Source organism: Euprymna scolopes, chromosome 44 (assembly GCF_053919585.1).
Source record: "Euprymna scolopes isolate OS-2025 chromosome 44, ASM5391958v1, whole genome shotgun sequence".
Classification (NCBI taxonomy): Eukaryota; Metazoa; Mollusca; class Cephalopoda; order Sepiida; family Sepiolidae; genus Euprymna; species Euprymna scolopes.
This window is the reverse complement of record NC_136525.1, coordinates 47,257,953-47,272,952: the sequence shown is the minus strand read 5'-3', so window position 1 is coordinate 47,272,952 and position 15,000 is coordinate 47,257,953. Positions and strand designations below refer to the sequence as shown.

The following is a 15,000-nucleotide window of genomic DNA, read 5'->3' as shown; positions in this document are numbered from 1 at the left end:
TATATGGAAAAATTAAATGGCTGCAGACATTTAATTATTTATCTCTTTTTTTTTTTTACTGGTGTTGCGTTGTTATCTCTAATAAGGGATTGGAAGAGATGACGTATATTATACATTCGTTGTATCATAAAGGGGATCGTGTGCGATCGGCTAGTGGTTCTGTCTATTTGTTTATATGCCATTGTGTGTGTGTGCGTGTGTTTGTGGTACATGTATTTTTCAACATACCTTCTGCGTCTTCGATGTTGGTCCATCTGGAATCATCTCGTGTTGGAGGGGAGACTGGTACTTGTTTTAGACGAATATTCATTCACTCCAACACGATGAATTTGTTTTATGGTTTTTATTTCACTTTCCAGATGTCTCGCAGAATGATAAAAAAAAACAACAATCCAACGTTGCCTGGGTGTGTCGAGTAAAAAAAAAAAAAAATCAAAACAACAACTGGGTGGAAAGAGTTGTTAACAAAAATAAAGTGGTAGTAGGCAGGTTCGAACCCATAATGTTAAGGAGAAAAAAAAAACAAATGTGGTATTTTAGTCAATGTCTTAATCGCATTACCAAAAGTTGAGAGCGTCGAAATTAAGGCTAGTCAATCGAAAAGAAAAGATGACTTGCAAAAATGGCAACACAAAAACCGATTCCTCCTTGTAGAAATCTGCCTCATTGAGGGTGAAGAAATTAATGCTTTGGGCTAAGTTTTTGATATTTGTCGTCGAAAGGATCGAGGTTCAAAACGATACCAGTTTGGTCAGGTTCCAACACATCTGTTGGAAGTTTTTGGCAGGCATACAAACATACACACACACACACACACACACACACATTTTGCCTTTTATATATTAGACTAGCAGGGGGTACCTGGCGTTTCCCGGGTGTCTGGAGGTGTGTGTGTGTTAAAAAAAAACGTTGGCCGGGTGTATTGGAGGTGTAAAAGAAAAAAAAAAGTTTAAGTAAGAAGGTAGGATTGAACCCCAAAGCCTTGACACAAAGGTGGAAAGGAAATGGAAAAAAACCTGAGACCTAGCCATCTCGGCCACGAAGCCTTGACACAAAGGTGGAAACGAAAGGAGAAAAAAGCCAGCCACCTAATCATCTCGGCCACGACGGGAGAGGAACTGATAAGCGTGTTAAAATAAGGATTATAAAGTAAAATATACAGGTGCGAGGAAGTGGCATGATGTTTGACCTCGTTTTGCGCTGCAACCCAGTTACTGTTTACATTCGCTTTTGGAAGACGCAGCGATGGAAAAATAGCTGGTAAAAATCGGGCAAATTAAATACACATGCGACCCCCGTTCTTAAGTCGTAGATATTACGATTTAGACGTGATATAAAAAGTTTTAAGAAGGAGCGAGCCGACCGAGAAGGCCAACGAAAAAAGCCTTTTGAAGACATACACAAAAAGCGCATACACACACACACACACACACACACATACACATTTTCGCTTTTATATTTATAGATGTAGAACAGCTGAGGTAGCAGGGTCAGTTTATAGAGGAAGTTCAAGGAAAAAATGCAATGCAGTTATTAAAAAAGGACCTGAGGGAAAGAGAGATAAAAACAGACCTGGCCAGAGATAGGTGTACTTCTGCACTTATTGTACCGTGTTGAAAGCCTATACTCATACATACCGTCCCCCCTCCCGCCTTTCCGCTCATAACTTAATTTTATTTTGAGGAGTGTAACTAATATACTAACTTGATTAATCCTAACTATCCATTCAGGAGGTGGGGGGCATAGAAATACCTGGCCTTGAAACCTGGTGCGGGGCTAACCCTCTCAGTGCTGATGGACTCATAGATCTCGTCAGGTCATTCACCTAGGAGAAAGAAAACTCTAATTTCAAACCTGTGTTACTGACCTCATACGTCTTGGTACCAAACAAGGGAGGGCGAAGCCATTCTTAACATGGGGAGGGGGGTTGTAACTATTCTGTACTTTCACCTAAAAATTTAATAAAAGAAAAAAGGTATTGTAAAACTTGAGTTTAATTTGAAAATAGTTTTTTAAAAAAAGATATAGTGTGGTATAATAGGTGCATAAGGTAGTTTGGAAGTTGATTTCTTAAAGCTGTCTGATGTTGAGGTGTAAAAATTATGTTAACCCGGATATGATGCTGAAGAAAAAAAGATATGCTAGTGTTTGGACGAGTAGATGTGGAACAGTTCAGCTAGCAGGATCAGTTCATATGAAGGTGAAGGTCAAGGAAAACATGGGGGTAGTGAAGGTCAAGGAGAACGTGAGAATAGTGAAGGTCAAAGAGAACATGAAGGTCGAGTAAAACATGGGAATAGTGAGGGTCAAGGAAAACATGGGAATAGTGAAGGTCAAGGAAAACATGGGAATAGTGAAGGTCAAGGAAAACATGGAAATAGTGAAGGTCAAGGAAAACATGAAGGTCAAGGAAAACATGGGAATAGTGAAGGTCAAGGAAAACATGGGAATAGTGAAGGTCAAGGAAAACATGAAGGTCAAGGAAAACATGGGAATAGTGAAGGTCAAGGAAAACATGGAAATAGTGAAGGTCAAGGAAAACATGAAGGTCAAGGAAAACATGGGAATAGTGAAGGTCAAGGAAAACATGGGAATAGTGAAGGTCAAGGAAAACATGGGAATAGTGAAGGTCAAGGAAAACATGGGAATAGTGAAGGTCAAGGAAAACATGGGAATAGTGAAGGTCAAGGAAAACATGGGAATAGTGAAGGTCAAGGAAAACATGAAGGTCAAGGAAAACATGGAAATAGTGAAGGTCAAGGAAAACATGGGAATAGTGAAGGTCAAGGAAAACATGAAGGTCAAGGAAAACATGGAAATAGTGAAGGTCAAGGAAAACATGGGAATAGTGAAGGTCAAGGAAAACATGGGAATAGTGAAGGTCAAGGAAAACATGGGAATAGTGAAGGTCAAGGAAAACATGAAGGTCAAGGAAAACATGGAAATAGTGAAGGTCAAGGAAAACATGGGAATAGTGAAGGTCAAGGAAAACATGGGAATAGTGAAGGTCAAGGAAAACATGGGAATAGTGAAGGTCAAGGAAAACATGGGAATAGTGAAGGTCAAGGAAAACATGGGAATAGTGAAGGTCAAGGAAAACATGGGAATAGTGAAGGTCAAGGAAAACATGGGAATAGTGAAGGTCAAGGAAAACATGGGAATAGTGAAGGTCAAGGAAAACATGGGAATAGTGAAGGTCAAGGAAAACATGGGAATAGTGAAGGTCAAGGAAAACATGGGAATAGTGAAGGTCAAGGAAAACATGGGAATAGTGAAGGTCAAGGAAAACATGAAGGTCAAGGAAAACATGGAAATAGTGAAGGTCAAGGAAAACATGGGAATAGTGAAGGTCAAGGAAAACATGGGAATAGTGAAGGTCAAGGAAAACATGGGAATAGTGAAGGTCAAGGAAAACATGGGAATAGTGAAGGTCAAGGAAAACATGAAGGTCAAGGAAAACATGGGAATAGTGAAGGTCAAGGAAAACATGGGAATAGTGAAGGTCAAGGAAAACATGGGAATAGTGAAGGTCAAGGAAAACATGAAGGTCAAGGAAAACATAGGAATAGTGAAGGTCAAGGAAAACATGGGAATAGTGAAGGTCAAGGAAAACATGGGAATAGTGAAGGTCAAGGAAAACATGAAGGTCAAGGAAAACATGGGAATAGTGAAGGTCAAGGAAAACATGGGAATAGTGAAGGTCAAGGAAAACATGGGAATAGTGAAGGTCAAGGAAAACATGGGAATAGTGAAGGTCAAGGAAAACATGGGAATAGTGAAGGTCAAGGAAAACATGGGAATAGTGAAGGTCAAGGAAAACATGGGAATAGTGAAGGTCAAGGAAAACATGAAGGTCAAGGAAAACATGGGAATAGTGAAGGTCAAGGAAAACATGGGAATAGTGAAGGTCAAGGAAAACATGGGAATAGTGAAGGTCAAGGAAAACATGGGAATAGTGAAGGTCAAGGAAAACATGGGAATAGTGAAGGTCAAGGAAAACATGGGAATAGTGAAGGTCAAGGAAAACATGGGAATAGTGAAGGTCAAGGAAAACATGAAGGTCAAGGAAAACATGGGAATAGTGAAGGTCAAGGAAAACATGGGAATAGTGAAGGTCAAGGAAAACATGGGAATAGTGAAGGTCAAGGAAAACATGGGAATAGTGAAGGTCAAGGAAAACATGGGAATAGTGAAGGTCAAGGAAAACATGAAGGTCAAGGAAAACATGGAAATAGTGAAGGTCAAGGAAAACATGGGAATAGTGAAGGTCAAGGAAAACATGGGAATAGTGAAGGTCAAGGAAAACATGGGAATAGTGAAGGTCAAGGAAAACATGAAGGTCAAGGAAAACATGGGAATAGTGAAGGTCAAGGAAAACATGGGAATAGTGAAGGTCAAGGAAAACATGGAAATAGTGAAGGTCAAGGAAAACATGGGAATAGTGAAGGTCAAGGAAAACATGGGAATAGTGAAGGTCAAGGAAAACATGGGAATAGTGAAGGTCAAGGAAAACATGGGAATAGTGAAGGTCAAGGAAAACATGGAAATAGTGAAGGTCAAGGAAAACATGGAAATAGTGAAGGTCAAGGAAAACATGGGAATAGTGAAGGTCAAGGAAAACATGAAGGTCAAGGAAAACATGGGAATAGTGAAGGTCAAGGAAAACATGAAGGTCAAGGAAAACATGGGAATAGTGAAGGTCAAGGAAAACATGAAGGTCAAGGAAAACATGGGAATAGTGAAGGTCAAGGAAAACATGAAGGTCAAGGAAAACATGGGAATAGTTAAGGTCAAGGAAAACATGGGAATAGTGAAGGTCAAGGAAAACATGAAGGTCAAGGAAAACATGGGAATAGTGAAGGTCAAGGAAAACATGAAGGTCAAGGAAAACATGGGAATAGTGAAGGTCAAGGAAAACATAGGAATAGTGAAGGTCAAGGAGAATATAGGAATCATAAAGGTCAAGGAAATCATGAAGGTCAAGGAAAACATGAAGGTCAAGGAAAGCATGGAGGAAAGTGATAAAACTGGCTTAAAAGAAATAGGCATGTTGCGATCCTGCCTTTGCTCGTTTTAGCTCCAGTCCATGGTTCCCTCTTGCTAACCTTTCACAAACAAATACTCAACTAGCTACAACCACTATCAACAATTTCCCCCACTATCTGTGCCTAAATCTAAACGTAGAGTCCATGAACAAAGTTTCTTTCCTATAACTGCCCGCCTGTAGAACACTAGAAAATATAAGCATGTTTATTTGCCGTAAATATTGGTGAGTAAAGAAATAGGTGGCAGCCATCTTGTTTTTTGTCAAGAAGTAAATTTTTTTTTTTTTTTTTTTTTTTTTTCAAATTTTCTTCTCCTCAGAATGATGCATGTGACGCGGGAAATATTGCAAATCATCCAAGATCCAGCATTCCAGTCTTTGGTCAATAATAAAAATCTTGCTCCGTTTATCGCGGTTTTTCTCAACACCATCTTACAAAATAAACCCGGTAAGTTCTTGGCTTTGAAATAGCCCCTCTATTATTTCCCGTCTGTTAACTGCGGTATGTTACTGGTCCTGTCCAGTCCATCCTCCCAGGCTTTGCCTTTTCTCTTTGAGAAACGGATTACAAAGATTTTCTCAAATCTCAGTACCCTGTATATTAAATTTCGAGTTTGTAGACTGAAAATTGAAAGTTATTGCATAGGAAAATGTACACAGACATGCAGACACACACACACACACACACACAAGTACGTTCACTTTTATATATATAATAGATTTATTTATTTTTATTTATTTATTTTTTATTTATTTTTATTTATTTATTTTATTTTATATTTTATTTAATTTTTTATTCATACTTTTATTCATTCATTCATTTTTATTTTTTATTTATTTAATTTATTTATTTAATTAATTTTTTATTGATTTTTTTAAATATTTATTTTCATGTATTTATTTTTATTTATTATTTATTTAATTTTATTTATTTATTATTCATTTATTCATTTATTTGTTATTTATTTGTTTATGTTTTTATTTATTTATTTTATTTATTAATTGAATTTTTATTGATTTTCTTTAATATTTATTTTTATGTATTTATTTTTATTTATTTATTATCTATTTATTCATTTATTTGTTATTTATTTGTTTATATTTTTATTTTTTATTTATTTATTTTATTTATTTAATTAATTTTTTATTGATTTTTTTAATATGTATTTTTATGTATTTATTTTTATTTATTATTTATTTAATTTTATTTATTTATTATTTATTTATTCATTTATTTGTTATTTATTTGTTTGTATTTTTATTTTTTTGTTTTATTTAATTTATTTTTTATTGATTTTTTTAATATTTATTTTTATGTATTTATTTTATTTATTATTTATTTAATTTTATTTATTTATTATCTATTTATTCATTTATTTGTTATTTATTTGTTTATATTTTTATTTTTTATTTATTTATTTTATTTATTTAATTAATTTTTTATTGATTTTTTAATATTTATTTTTTGTATTTATTTTATTTATTATTTATTTAATTTTATTTATTTATTATCTATTTATTCATTTATTTGTTATTTATTTGTTTGTATTTTTAGTTTTTATTTATTTATTTTATTTATTTGTAGTCATTGTGGGTTTATCTCGGTTATTTAACGACTCCTCCAAAGTAGAGAGTTATCTGCTCAACAGCACCAACCTACCACGTGATCTCATCCAGACGTTGCTCAATTCAAGCGTCAACATGAAATTGGTAAGTCTTTAACATTGTCCAGAACACAACACACGTTAGCTGTAAAGTTGTCTGCGGACCAACACATATAAAGGAGACACGAAAAGGAAACAACTCCAACTCGCTTGTTCTTTGTGGTAACATTTATTTCCTCATTGGTTTGACGTCAAAAAAAAAAAATTATGTGATTTAGAACGTTATCCACGTCTTTCTCGAGATCTCGAACGTTATCTAGTCTCTCTCGCGATCATTCCCTTTTTCATAGCCCCCCCCCCCGCCTACCAGTGATGTCACTTTGCATGCATTTACATATGCACATCCATGCCATATTACACCGGATCATTTTATTTCATTTTTATATAAATTCTCCATGAATTTGTAGTAGGATGCGATATACTTCCATAGTGAAGGTTTACGTGTTCAGGCCCCCTCCAAAAAAAACGACATGTCCCTTTGATCCGACATGTCTAAGTTTGAAATTCTTGGTAAAATTAATTATTAAAAAAAAAAAATAGATGACTTGAGTGCCATCAGCTATAATTGAAACCAAAACTTATAGTGGAGCAGATTGTAATTTCGCCGTGCAGCAATTCTTCACCGGGGAAAGAAGTCGGCGAAATGTTACATAAAAAAGGGAACATTCGAAAAGAACAGGGGGGAAAAAAGAACATTATCTGCCAAGAGGTGCTGGACTACAGGAATACATTAAAGATTGTCTCTTACGATGTGATTTTATCATTTGTATTGAACTATGTAGCACAATATTACTTTCTGAGTATTTATTAGTACTTATTGATTTTCATAGAAAAGTTAATAAACTCATATTTGCTGTGTATTATTGTTTTTTTCTGTCTAAATTTTATTTATTTCGAAGCCTTTTTTTAGCCTTTTAAAAGATTTTAAAACTTTTTACCTTTTTAAGATGTTTTTTATATTTTTTTTAATATTTTATTTTATATTTTTTAAGCTTTTTAGCTTTGTTATAAAATTTTTAGCCTTTTAAAGATTTTTTAACTGTTTAGATTTTTTTTTAAACCTATTTAAAAGTTATTTTAACCTTTTTAAACATTTTCAGCAGTTTTTTAGTTTTTATAAAATTATTTTGGCCTGATTTTTTTTTTTAATCTTTTTAAAAACTTTCAGCCTTTTTAAAAAATTTTTTATTTTAACCTTTTTAAAAAAAAAAATTTAACTTTTTTTAGCCTTTTTAAAATATTTTTTTAGCCTTTTTAAAAATTTTTTAGCCTTTTATAAAAATATTTTATGCTTTTAAAAAGTTTTTAGGTTTTTAAAAAATTTTCATCCTTTTTTAAGAAGTTTAATTTGCCTTTTTTGGGGATCTTTCCACTTTCTTTTTAATGATTTTCCACAATTTTTTGCAATTTGTTTTTCTCACCCATTGCCTTGTTTTTTGTCTTGTTTCAGGTTCAGATTATCCAGAAATCTCCTGAACAGATGAAGGCCATTCTTTGCAACCCGACCAATTTATTGCAATATATCAAATGGCCTGGAAGTGAAGAATCCTTGAAGAACGTCTCAAATATTCTGTGTGCAAATTTCTCTGCAACTTCGTCAGGATTGAAAATTTACCTTGATATTTTGACAATTACAGAAGGGGTAAACATTAACCTTTTTTTTTTTTGTTAGTTTTTTTTTTTGTTAGTTTTTTTTTTTGTTAGTTTTTTTTTTGTTAGTTTTTTTTTTTTGTTAGTTTTTTTTTTTTGTTAGTTTTTTTTTTTGTTAGTTTTTTTTTTTGTTAGTTTTTTTTTTTTGTTAGTTTTTTTTTTTTGTTAGTTTTTTTTTTTTGTTAGTTTTTTTTTTTTGTTAGTTTTTTTTTTTTGTTAGTTTTTTTTTGTTAGTTTTTTTTTGTTAGTTTTTTTTTTTTGTTAGTTTTTTTTTTTTGTTAGTTTTTTTTTTGTTAGTTTTTTTTTGTTAGTTTTTTTTTTTTGTTAGTTTTTTTTTTTTGTTAGTTTTTTTTTTTTGTTAGTTTTTTTTTTGTTAGTTTTTTTTTGTTAGTTTTTTTTTTTTGTTAGTTTTTTTTTTTTGTTAGTTTTTTTTTTTGTTAGTTTTTTTTTTTTGTTAGTTTTTTTTTTGTTAGTTTTTTTTTTGTTAGTTTTTTTTTTTGTTAGTTTTTTTTTTGTTAGTTTTTTTTTTTTGTTAGTTTTTTTTTTGTTAGTTTTTTTTTTGTTAGTTTTTTTTTTTTGTTAGTTTTTTTTTTTTGTTAGTTTTTTTTTTTGTTAGTTTTTTTTTTTTGTTAGTTTTTTTTTCCTTCTAGATTAGTTGACCAACTGAAGCTTAAGAGTCCTGTCTACCCTACTATTTAATACATACCTAAAGATATATCGATACTTATGCACATTTTCATCCAAATTTTGTGATGTTGGCATGGGTGCAACTGACTGTTAACGAGAATCAACAGAAAGATTCGAGTAGTGATCACAGACTATTGAGACCCGCCAGTAAAAAAAAAAAAAAAACACACAAATTATTTTGTTAATTTTTTTCTTTTTCTTAATATTTATGGAATTTTTATTTGGGGGAGGGGTATTTTTTTTTTTTTTTTGATAAAAAATATTTTATTTCAACTTTTTATAAAAAATATATGCAAGCATAAAATTCTAAAATAACTTTTCTTGAACAAAATGTATAAAAAAAAACAAACAAAAAACATTGAAACATTTCGTGAATAAAATTTCATAAAAAAAAACAAAAAATATTTTTAAAAAATTGAAACATTGCATGTAAAAAAAAAAATTCTTAAAAATCAAAAAACTTTAACTCCAAAAAAATGGAAGAAAAAAGTTAAACCTTTGTGGAAAAAATCTGTATTAAAAAAATTAACAAACGGTAAATTTTATTTGCTTAAAACCACAAAAAATAAAATGATTTACAAAATTAAAAAAAAAAAAAAATCTTACGGTTTAAAGCCAAACAAGTGCATAATCTCATTCAATAAATAAACATATTTATTTTATTACATTCGATATTTCCACTCATAATAATTACATCAGGAAAATACAGTTCAAAACCAGACTTCTTTACGGGAACACAGGCTTTATTACGTCGCCTGAAGAAGGCTTGTAGTCCAGACCGACCACTTGTCAGAAACATTAACATGTTCAGTGTAGCGACTATGTAATATTTGTCGGGTTAGGGTTAAATAAAAATATTATATTTTGCTCTTGTTATTAACCACTCTTAATAACCTCGTTTTAAATTCACGAATTTTCCCTCCTGAATACCTTAAAACTGGTAATTAGTAAAAGCCTGAAGAGAGTGCTCAATACTATTGCAGAGCAAATATGTGTTTTATTTTTTATTACCGTTTTATCTGTTTGGTTACATATGTTTCGGATGTTGGACCATGTTTACGATCCAACAACCTCGTCAGACCTTACAGAAATCTACAGAATCCTTACAGAAATATATATATATATATATATATATATATATATATATATATATAATGGACTCTCCCGTCGATTTCGACATATGAGGTACCGCCACAACAACTAAGTTGCTTGGAAATTCAGAAAGATGATTTGTTTATAGTGGTGAAGGCTTTGTGTAGAACCAACCCCGCTTTTTGGTATTACTGCTAACCTTTGTTGGTGCAGATGACTGCCACGGGACAGAGTATACAGTAGACCGTTGGTTTTTACATCAGAGTTACCTTTTCCTAGATGCATGTTTTCACGAAGACTGGGGGTGCATCTCTCCAAGATACCAACCTGGAAATTTCTACGATTCAGTGCCTAACCTTCCCAAATGTTCACCTGTCTGGTACTGACCAGGTCCAACGTTGCTTAACTTTGGTGATCTGGCGAGAACCGGTGTGTCAACCTGATTGTGTCATATATATATGACACAATCAGGTTGACACTGAGGAATGCCCAATAAAAAATGAATGTCTGACCTCATCAGTGGTATACCAAGCTAGGATATTCCCGGTAGAGAACCCAAGGGACGAAAGATTCTACATAGGGAGTACCCAAATGACTTTCAAAAATAGATTCTATGGACATACACGCTCGATGAGTAATCAAACATATGAAAAGAACACTTCCTTATCGTTATATTACTGGAAATTAGTTAGAGAAAATAAAGCACCTAGTATAGAATGGAAGATTATTAGGAGGGCCAATACTTGCCACTCATTGATCTCACTATGTCCATTATGCTTATCAGAAAAACTTGAGATAACTAGGTTTAAAGACAGAGAAAAATTATTAAATATTAAACAAGAAACTGCTATATCCTGCAAAAATGTCAGAATACACGCACTTAAAGAACTCTAAATTAGCAGACTAGAACAACTATAAGTACAACTAACCCCCATCAAATAAACCCCCCCCCCACAAAGAGGATAGGTGAGGTCGCAACTATGATCATACCCGTATGGATTACATAAGTCGCTTAATATTCTACTTCATCAAGCAGTTATAATATTACTAACCTAAATAAGTACCTGTATGAAGGTATATTTGAACCAAACGAGTAATAGATTGTTTTGGGTGAACCTTGTAATAATGTATGCATATGGGTATTTTTGGGTGTATGCATGTATGGATATATGATCTTTATATACCCGGGTAGGGAAATTAATTTAAAAAAAAAAAAAGATTGAATGAATGAAGGGTGAATGAAAGAAAAGGGGATAAGGAAATTAGGGTGAGTAAATAAAGATGAAGGTAAGTACTACAATATATAAGCTTGTATACTCAGTTTGTATAACCTAAATACTCTGATTTCTGTCATGTGTTATTATATATTATTATTGTATCGTTATACATCTTATGTATATCTGCCTAACCATCGAAAGAGTGCTTGCTTAATATGAAGATAGGCCTATGAACTTCATGCTGAATTCAATAGAAATTTTTACGTAGTATAAATTTTTACGGAAAAAACCTACTACTTAGGAAAATGTAACAAGCGGATGGGGCCATGAAATATAACTATGCGTGTGGAGTTTGATAGAAAAAGGGAATTTATATAGTAAATGTATTCATGTCTGTTTCTACTTTAGATGTATCATTTGGTCGCAGGGTACATGTGTATATATAATATATATATATATATATATATATATATATATATATATATATATATGTCTATATTTGTGTGAGTATGTATGTATAAGTCTATGTTATGTATACATGTATGTTTATATATTTATATATATGTGTATCTATATATCTGTGTGTATGTTTGTATATGGGTGTATTTGTATGTGTGTATGTATGTATGTATATGCATATATATTTCTGAACTATTAGAATAGGCTGTCTCGTATATGATTGTTGTAACAATATAGATTACAAGAATGTATGGATGTCCGAATGTTGTTTATATGTATGTTATATATGTATGTATGTATGTATATATGTATATATATATGTGTGTGTGTGTGTGTATATATATATCTATATATATATATATATATATATTATATATATATATACACCCGTCGGGAGTGTAGTAGCGTACTATTGCATATATGAAGGGGTTACCACGCTACTGAAGTAAAGAAAAAGGCCATTATTTGTCTCTGTATGTCTGTATGCTGGTGTGTATATATGCGCGGGTGTAGCAAAGTGTAGGCATTTATAAGTATATTGATATATTAATATATATAGGTACATGTGGGGTTTAGATAACTTTCGTGTTTTATGTTTATTCATATTTTGTTTGTTTATCTGTTTTTATTTTATTTTTATTTATTTTTATTTTATTTATTTTTTGTTTTGTTTTATTTACCTTATTGTAATTTTAACTTTATTCCTGCGTAGTTTTAGAGTCATTGCCTAGTTTCAGTACGTGTGTTGCGAGTAAAATAAAAGCGTACAGCATAGATTCGCTTTTGAATATATGTATTAACGTGAGTGTATGTGCGTGGCGGTGTATGTGTGTGTTGCATGTATGTGTGGATTGATGTAGATTGAAAGGCACCGGTCAGTACTTAGTTGACCATAGCTAATGTTCTTAATTTACAGGCTTCAAGACAAAAAAACTAAATTCTCAAGTACCCTATGCCATAAAAACCAAAAGTTAGGTTGGGTGGGGGGAAAGGGAAATGAAAAAAATGTTTATTATCTTCAAAGACCTCACTTATCCTCTCACCGTTTTTTATGACTCCCACCCAAGTTCCATTCTAACTTGATAAACGAAATAAGAAAATGTATTTGGTGGAAATATCACTTTCGACGGTAATTCTTGGCTTGAAGACGTAATCCACCAACGTGGGTGATTACAGAAACATGTATGCACATATGTAGCCATTAATGTTTGTATAAATAAAATTAATATACCTGCTCTGTTCACTCATTGAGCACTATTTTGGTAGACACATGTTGTTTCATTGGATGTACTTCTAGGAAACTAAACTCTACAGGCTATATATATATATATATATATATATATATATATATATATATATATATATATATACAGTTTTGAATAAAATAGGCGGAAGTTTCTCAAGAGCTCTTTCGGCTATCATCTCATCAGGAGAAAATCGATAACGTACAAAATAATATTGTGTCGAAAATAAAGAGTTCTAATGGGGAACTTATTGAATGTGCTAAAAGTACGGGGATACTAAAATAAATTTATTAACGTTTGAAAAACGATTAAAATATTGGCACATTATTTTCAAAACTGTATATAAATTCTGTACCTCCAAACATATATATATATATATATATATATATATATATATATATATATATATGCCAATCTTTTTTTTTAATAAACTTGAATTCCTTATTTCGATTCCGAACCGAATCTTCATCAGGAAAATGCAATTTTATTTTCCTCTTTTTTTTTTTTTTACATGCCAAAAAATGCGTAAGTATCGATATATCGTTCACAGTTCAAAAACAATTCGTTCTCCTTCTCCTAGATTAGTTGTCCAACCAACACTTGAAAGTTCAGCCTATCCTACTATGCCCCGTTTAGTCTCTCCCTCTTTGACAGGGTCCAAAACAGAGTCACCAACCTAATAAATTCCACACTGTCAGCTAGGCTTCCACCGCTGGCCCATCAACGAAATGTCGTATCCTTCTGCTTGTTCTACAAGTATTTTAATGGAGGATTCTCCGACAAACTACAAGCCCTTGTACCCCCTCGACATAAATACCCCCGACAATCAGCAAAATCCCACCCCTACACAGATGTAAGAAAGCCTTCTACTCTAATAGTTTCTTGCCAAGAATTGCTGAATTTTGGAATTCCCTTCCGGGTTCCTGCTTCCCAGGCTATACTGACATGCAGAAGTTCAAGTGTAATGCAAACAGACATCTTGCTGCTCAAATCCCTACATAGTATCTCTGAAAATTATGTCCCTACATCAAAGTGGCACTGTGCCTTGTTTGAGGTGAAAGTGTAATTGAAAAAAAAAATTATATTCCTCAAACTAATGTTCTCATCTTCAGTGTTATTTTTTTTTTACAACGTTTTGGCCGATGAAACCTCCGACTGTTGCCTATCTAGGCCGTATGGTTCAAGAAATCGTTTCGACAAAAGCGTGCATATAAGAAACAAAAAAACTAAATTTCAATCTTAAAATATAGAAGTTAAGAATAGAAATCTTCCTAGACAGAAATGACACAAAATGGTTTGATAAACTGTAAAAGCAAACTCCATGAATAAATATTTGAAGATATAAAGTAGCGGATTTTGATTTAAAAAATTAGTTTAATGCCAAAGCCATGTGTACCTAGAAATCATTTTGATAAAAGTGTACACCTGGCGAAAAATTTAAGAAACAATTATCAAATGTACCAACAGGTCATTTGAATAAAAAATAATGCACCTAATAACGCAGCAACAGACGTGATCATTTAGTAAAAAGATTATTAATTTCTCTTTCAAAAAATCATTTCAACATCTATACTATTAATAAAATTCTAAATATTTATTTATTTATCTGTGTGTGTGTGTATATACAAATAAAACTTTCGAACGGATGCACCGAATTGAAAAATTATTTTTTCCTCTGAAAGGTGTGTGTCCCTAGATTGTCCTTATTTATGGTTCGTAAGGAATAATGCGGAGTCACACAAAAAAGCCCTAAATAAGGGTTTTGGGGCCGTTTCTTGCGATTGTCGAAAAATTTACCTACCCAGGTCAATGGAATTTAGCACTGTCTGTATACAGTTGCGGTAACATCTTTCAGCATACAGACAGAACTTGTGGTGCAATGGATAACGCGCCCGACTACGGATCAAGAGATTCCAGGTTCAAATCCTGGCAAGTTCGTAATA

At 32.3% G+C, this 15,000-nt stretch overlaps 1 protein-coding gene across 4 annotated transcripts in view; it reads left to right on the top strand.

Moving 5' to 3' along the window:
• LOC145268835 (uncharacterized) overlaps positions 1 to 15,000 on the top strand; it is a 1,065,816-nt gene that overhangs the window by 854,361 nt on the left and 196,455 nt on the right. For all 4 annotated transcript variants that reach the window (XM_080124499.1, XM_080124501.1, XM_080124498.1 and 1 more), the window contains 3 exons: positions 5,365 to 5,492; positions 6,630 to 6,754; positions 8,159 to 8,350. In XM_080124499.1, coding sequence (XP_079980625.1) covers positions 5,365 to 5,492; positions 6,630 to 6,754; positions 8,159 to 8,350 — 445 coding nt within the window. The remainder of the gene's footprint in view (positions 1 to 5,364; positions 5,493 to 6,629; positions 6,755 to 8,158; positions 8,351 to 15,000) is intronic.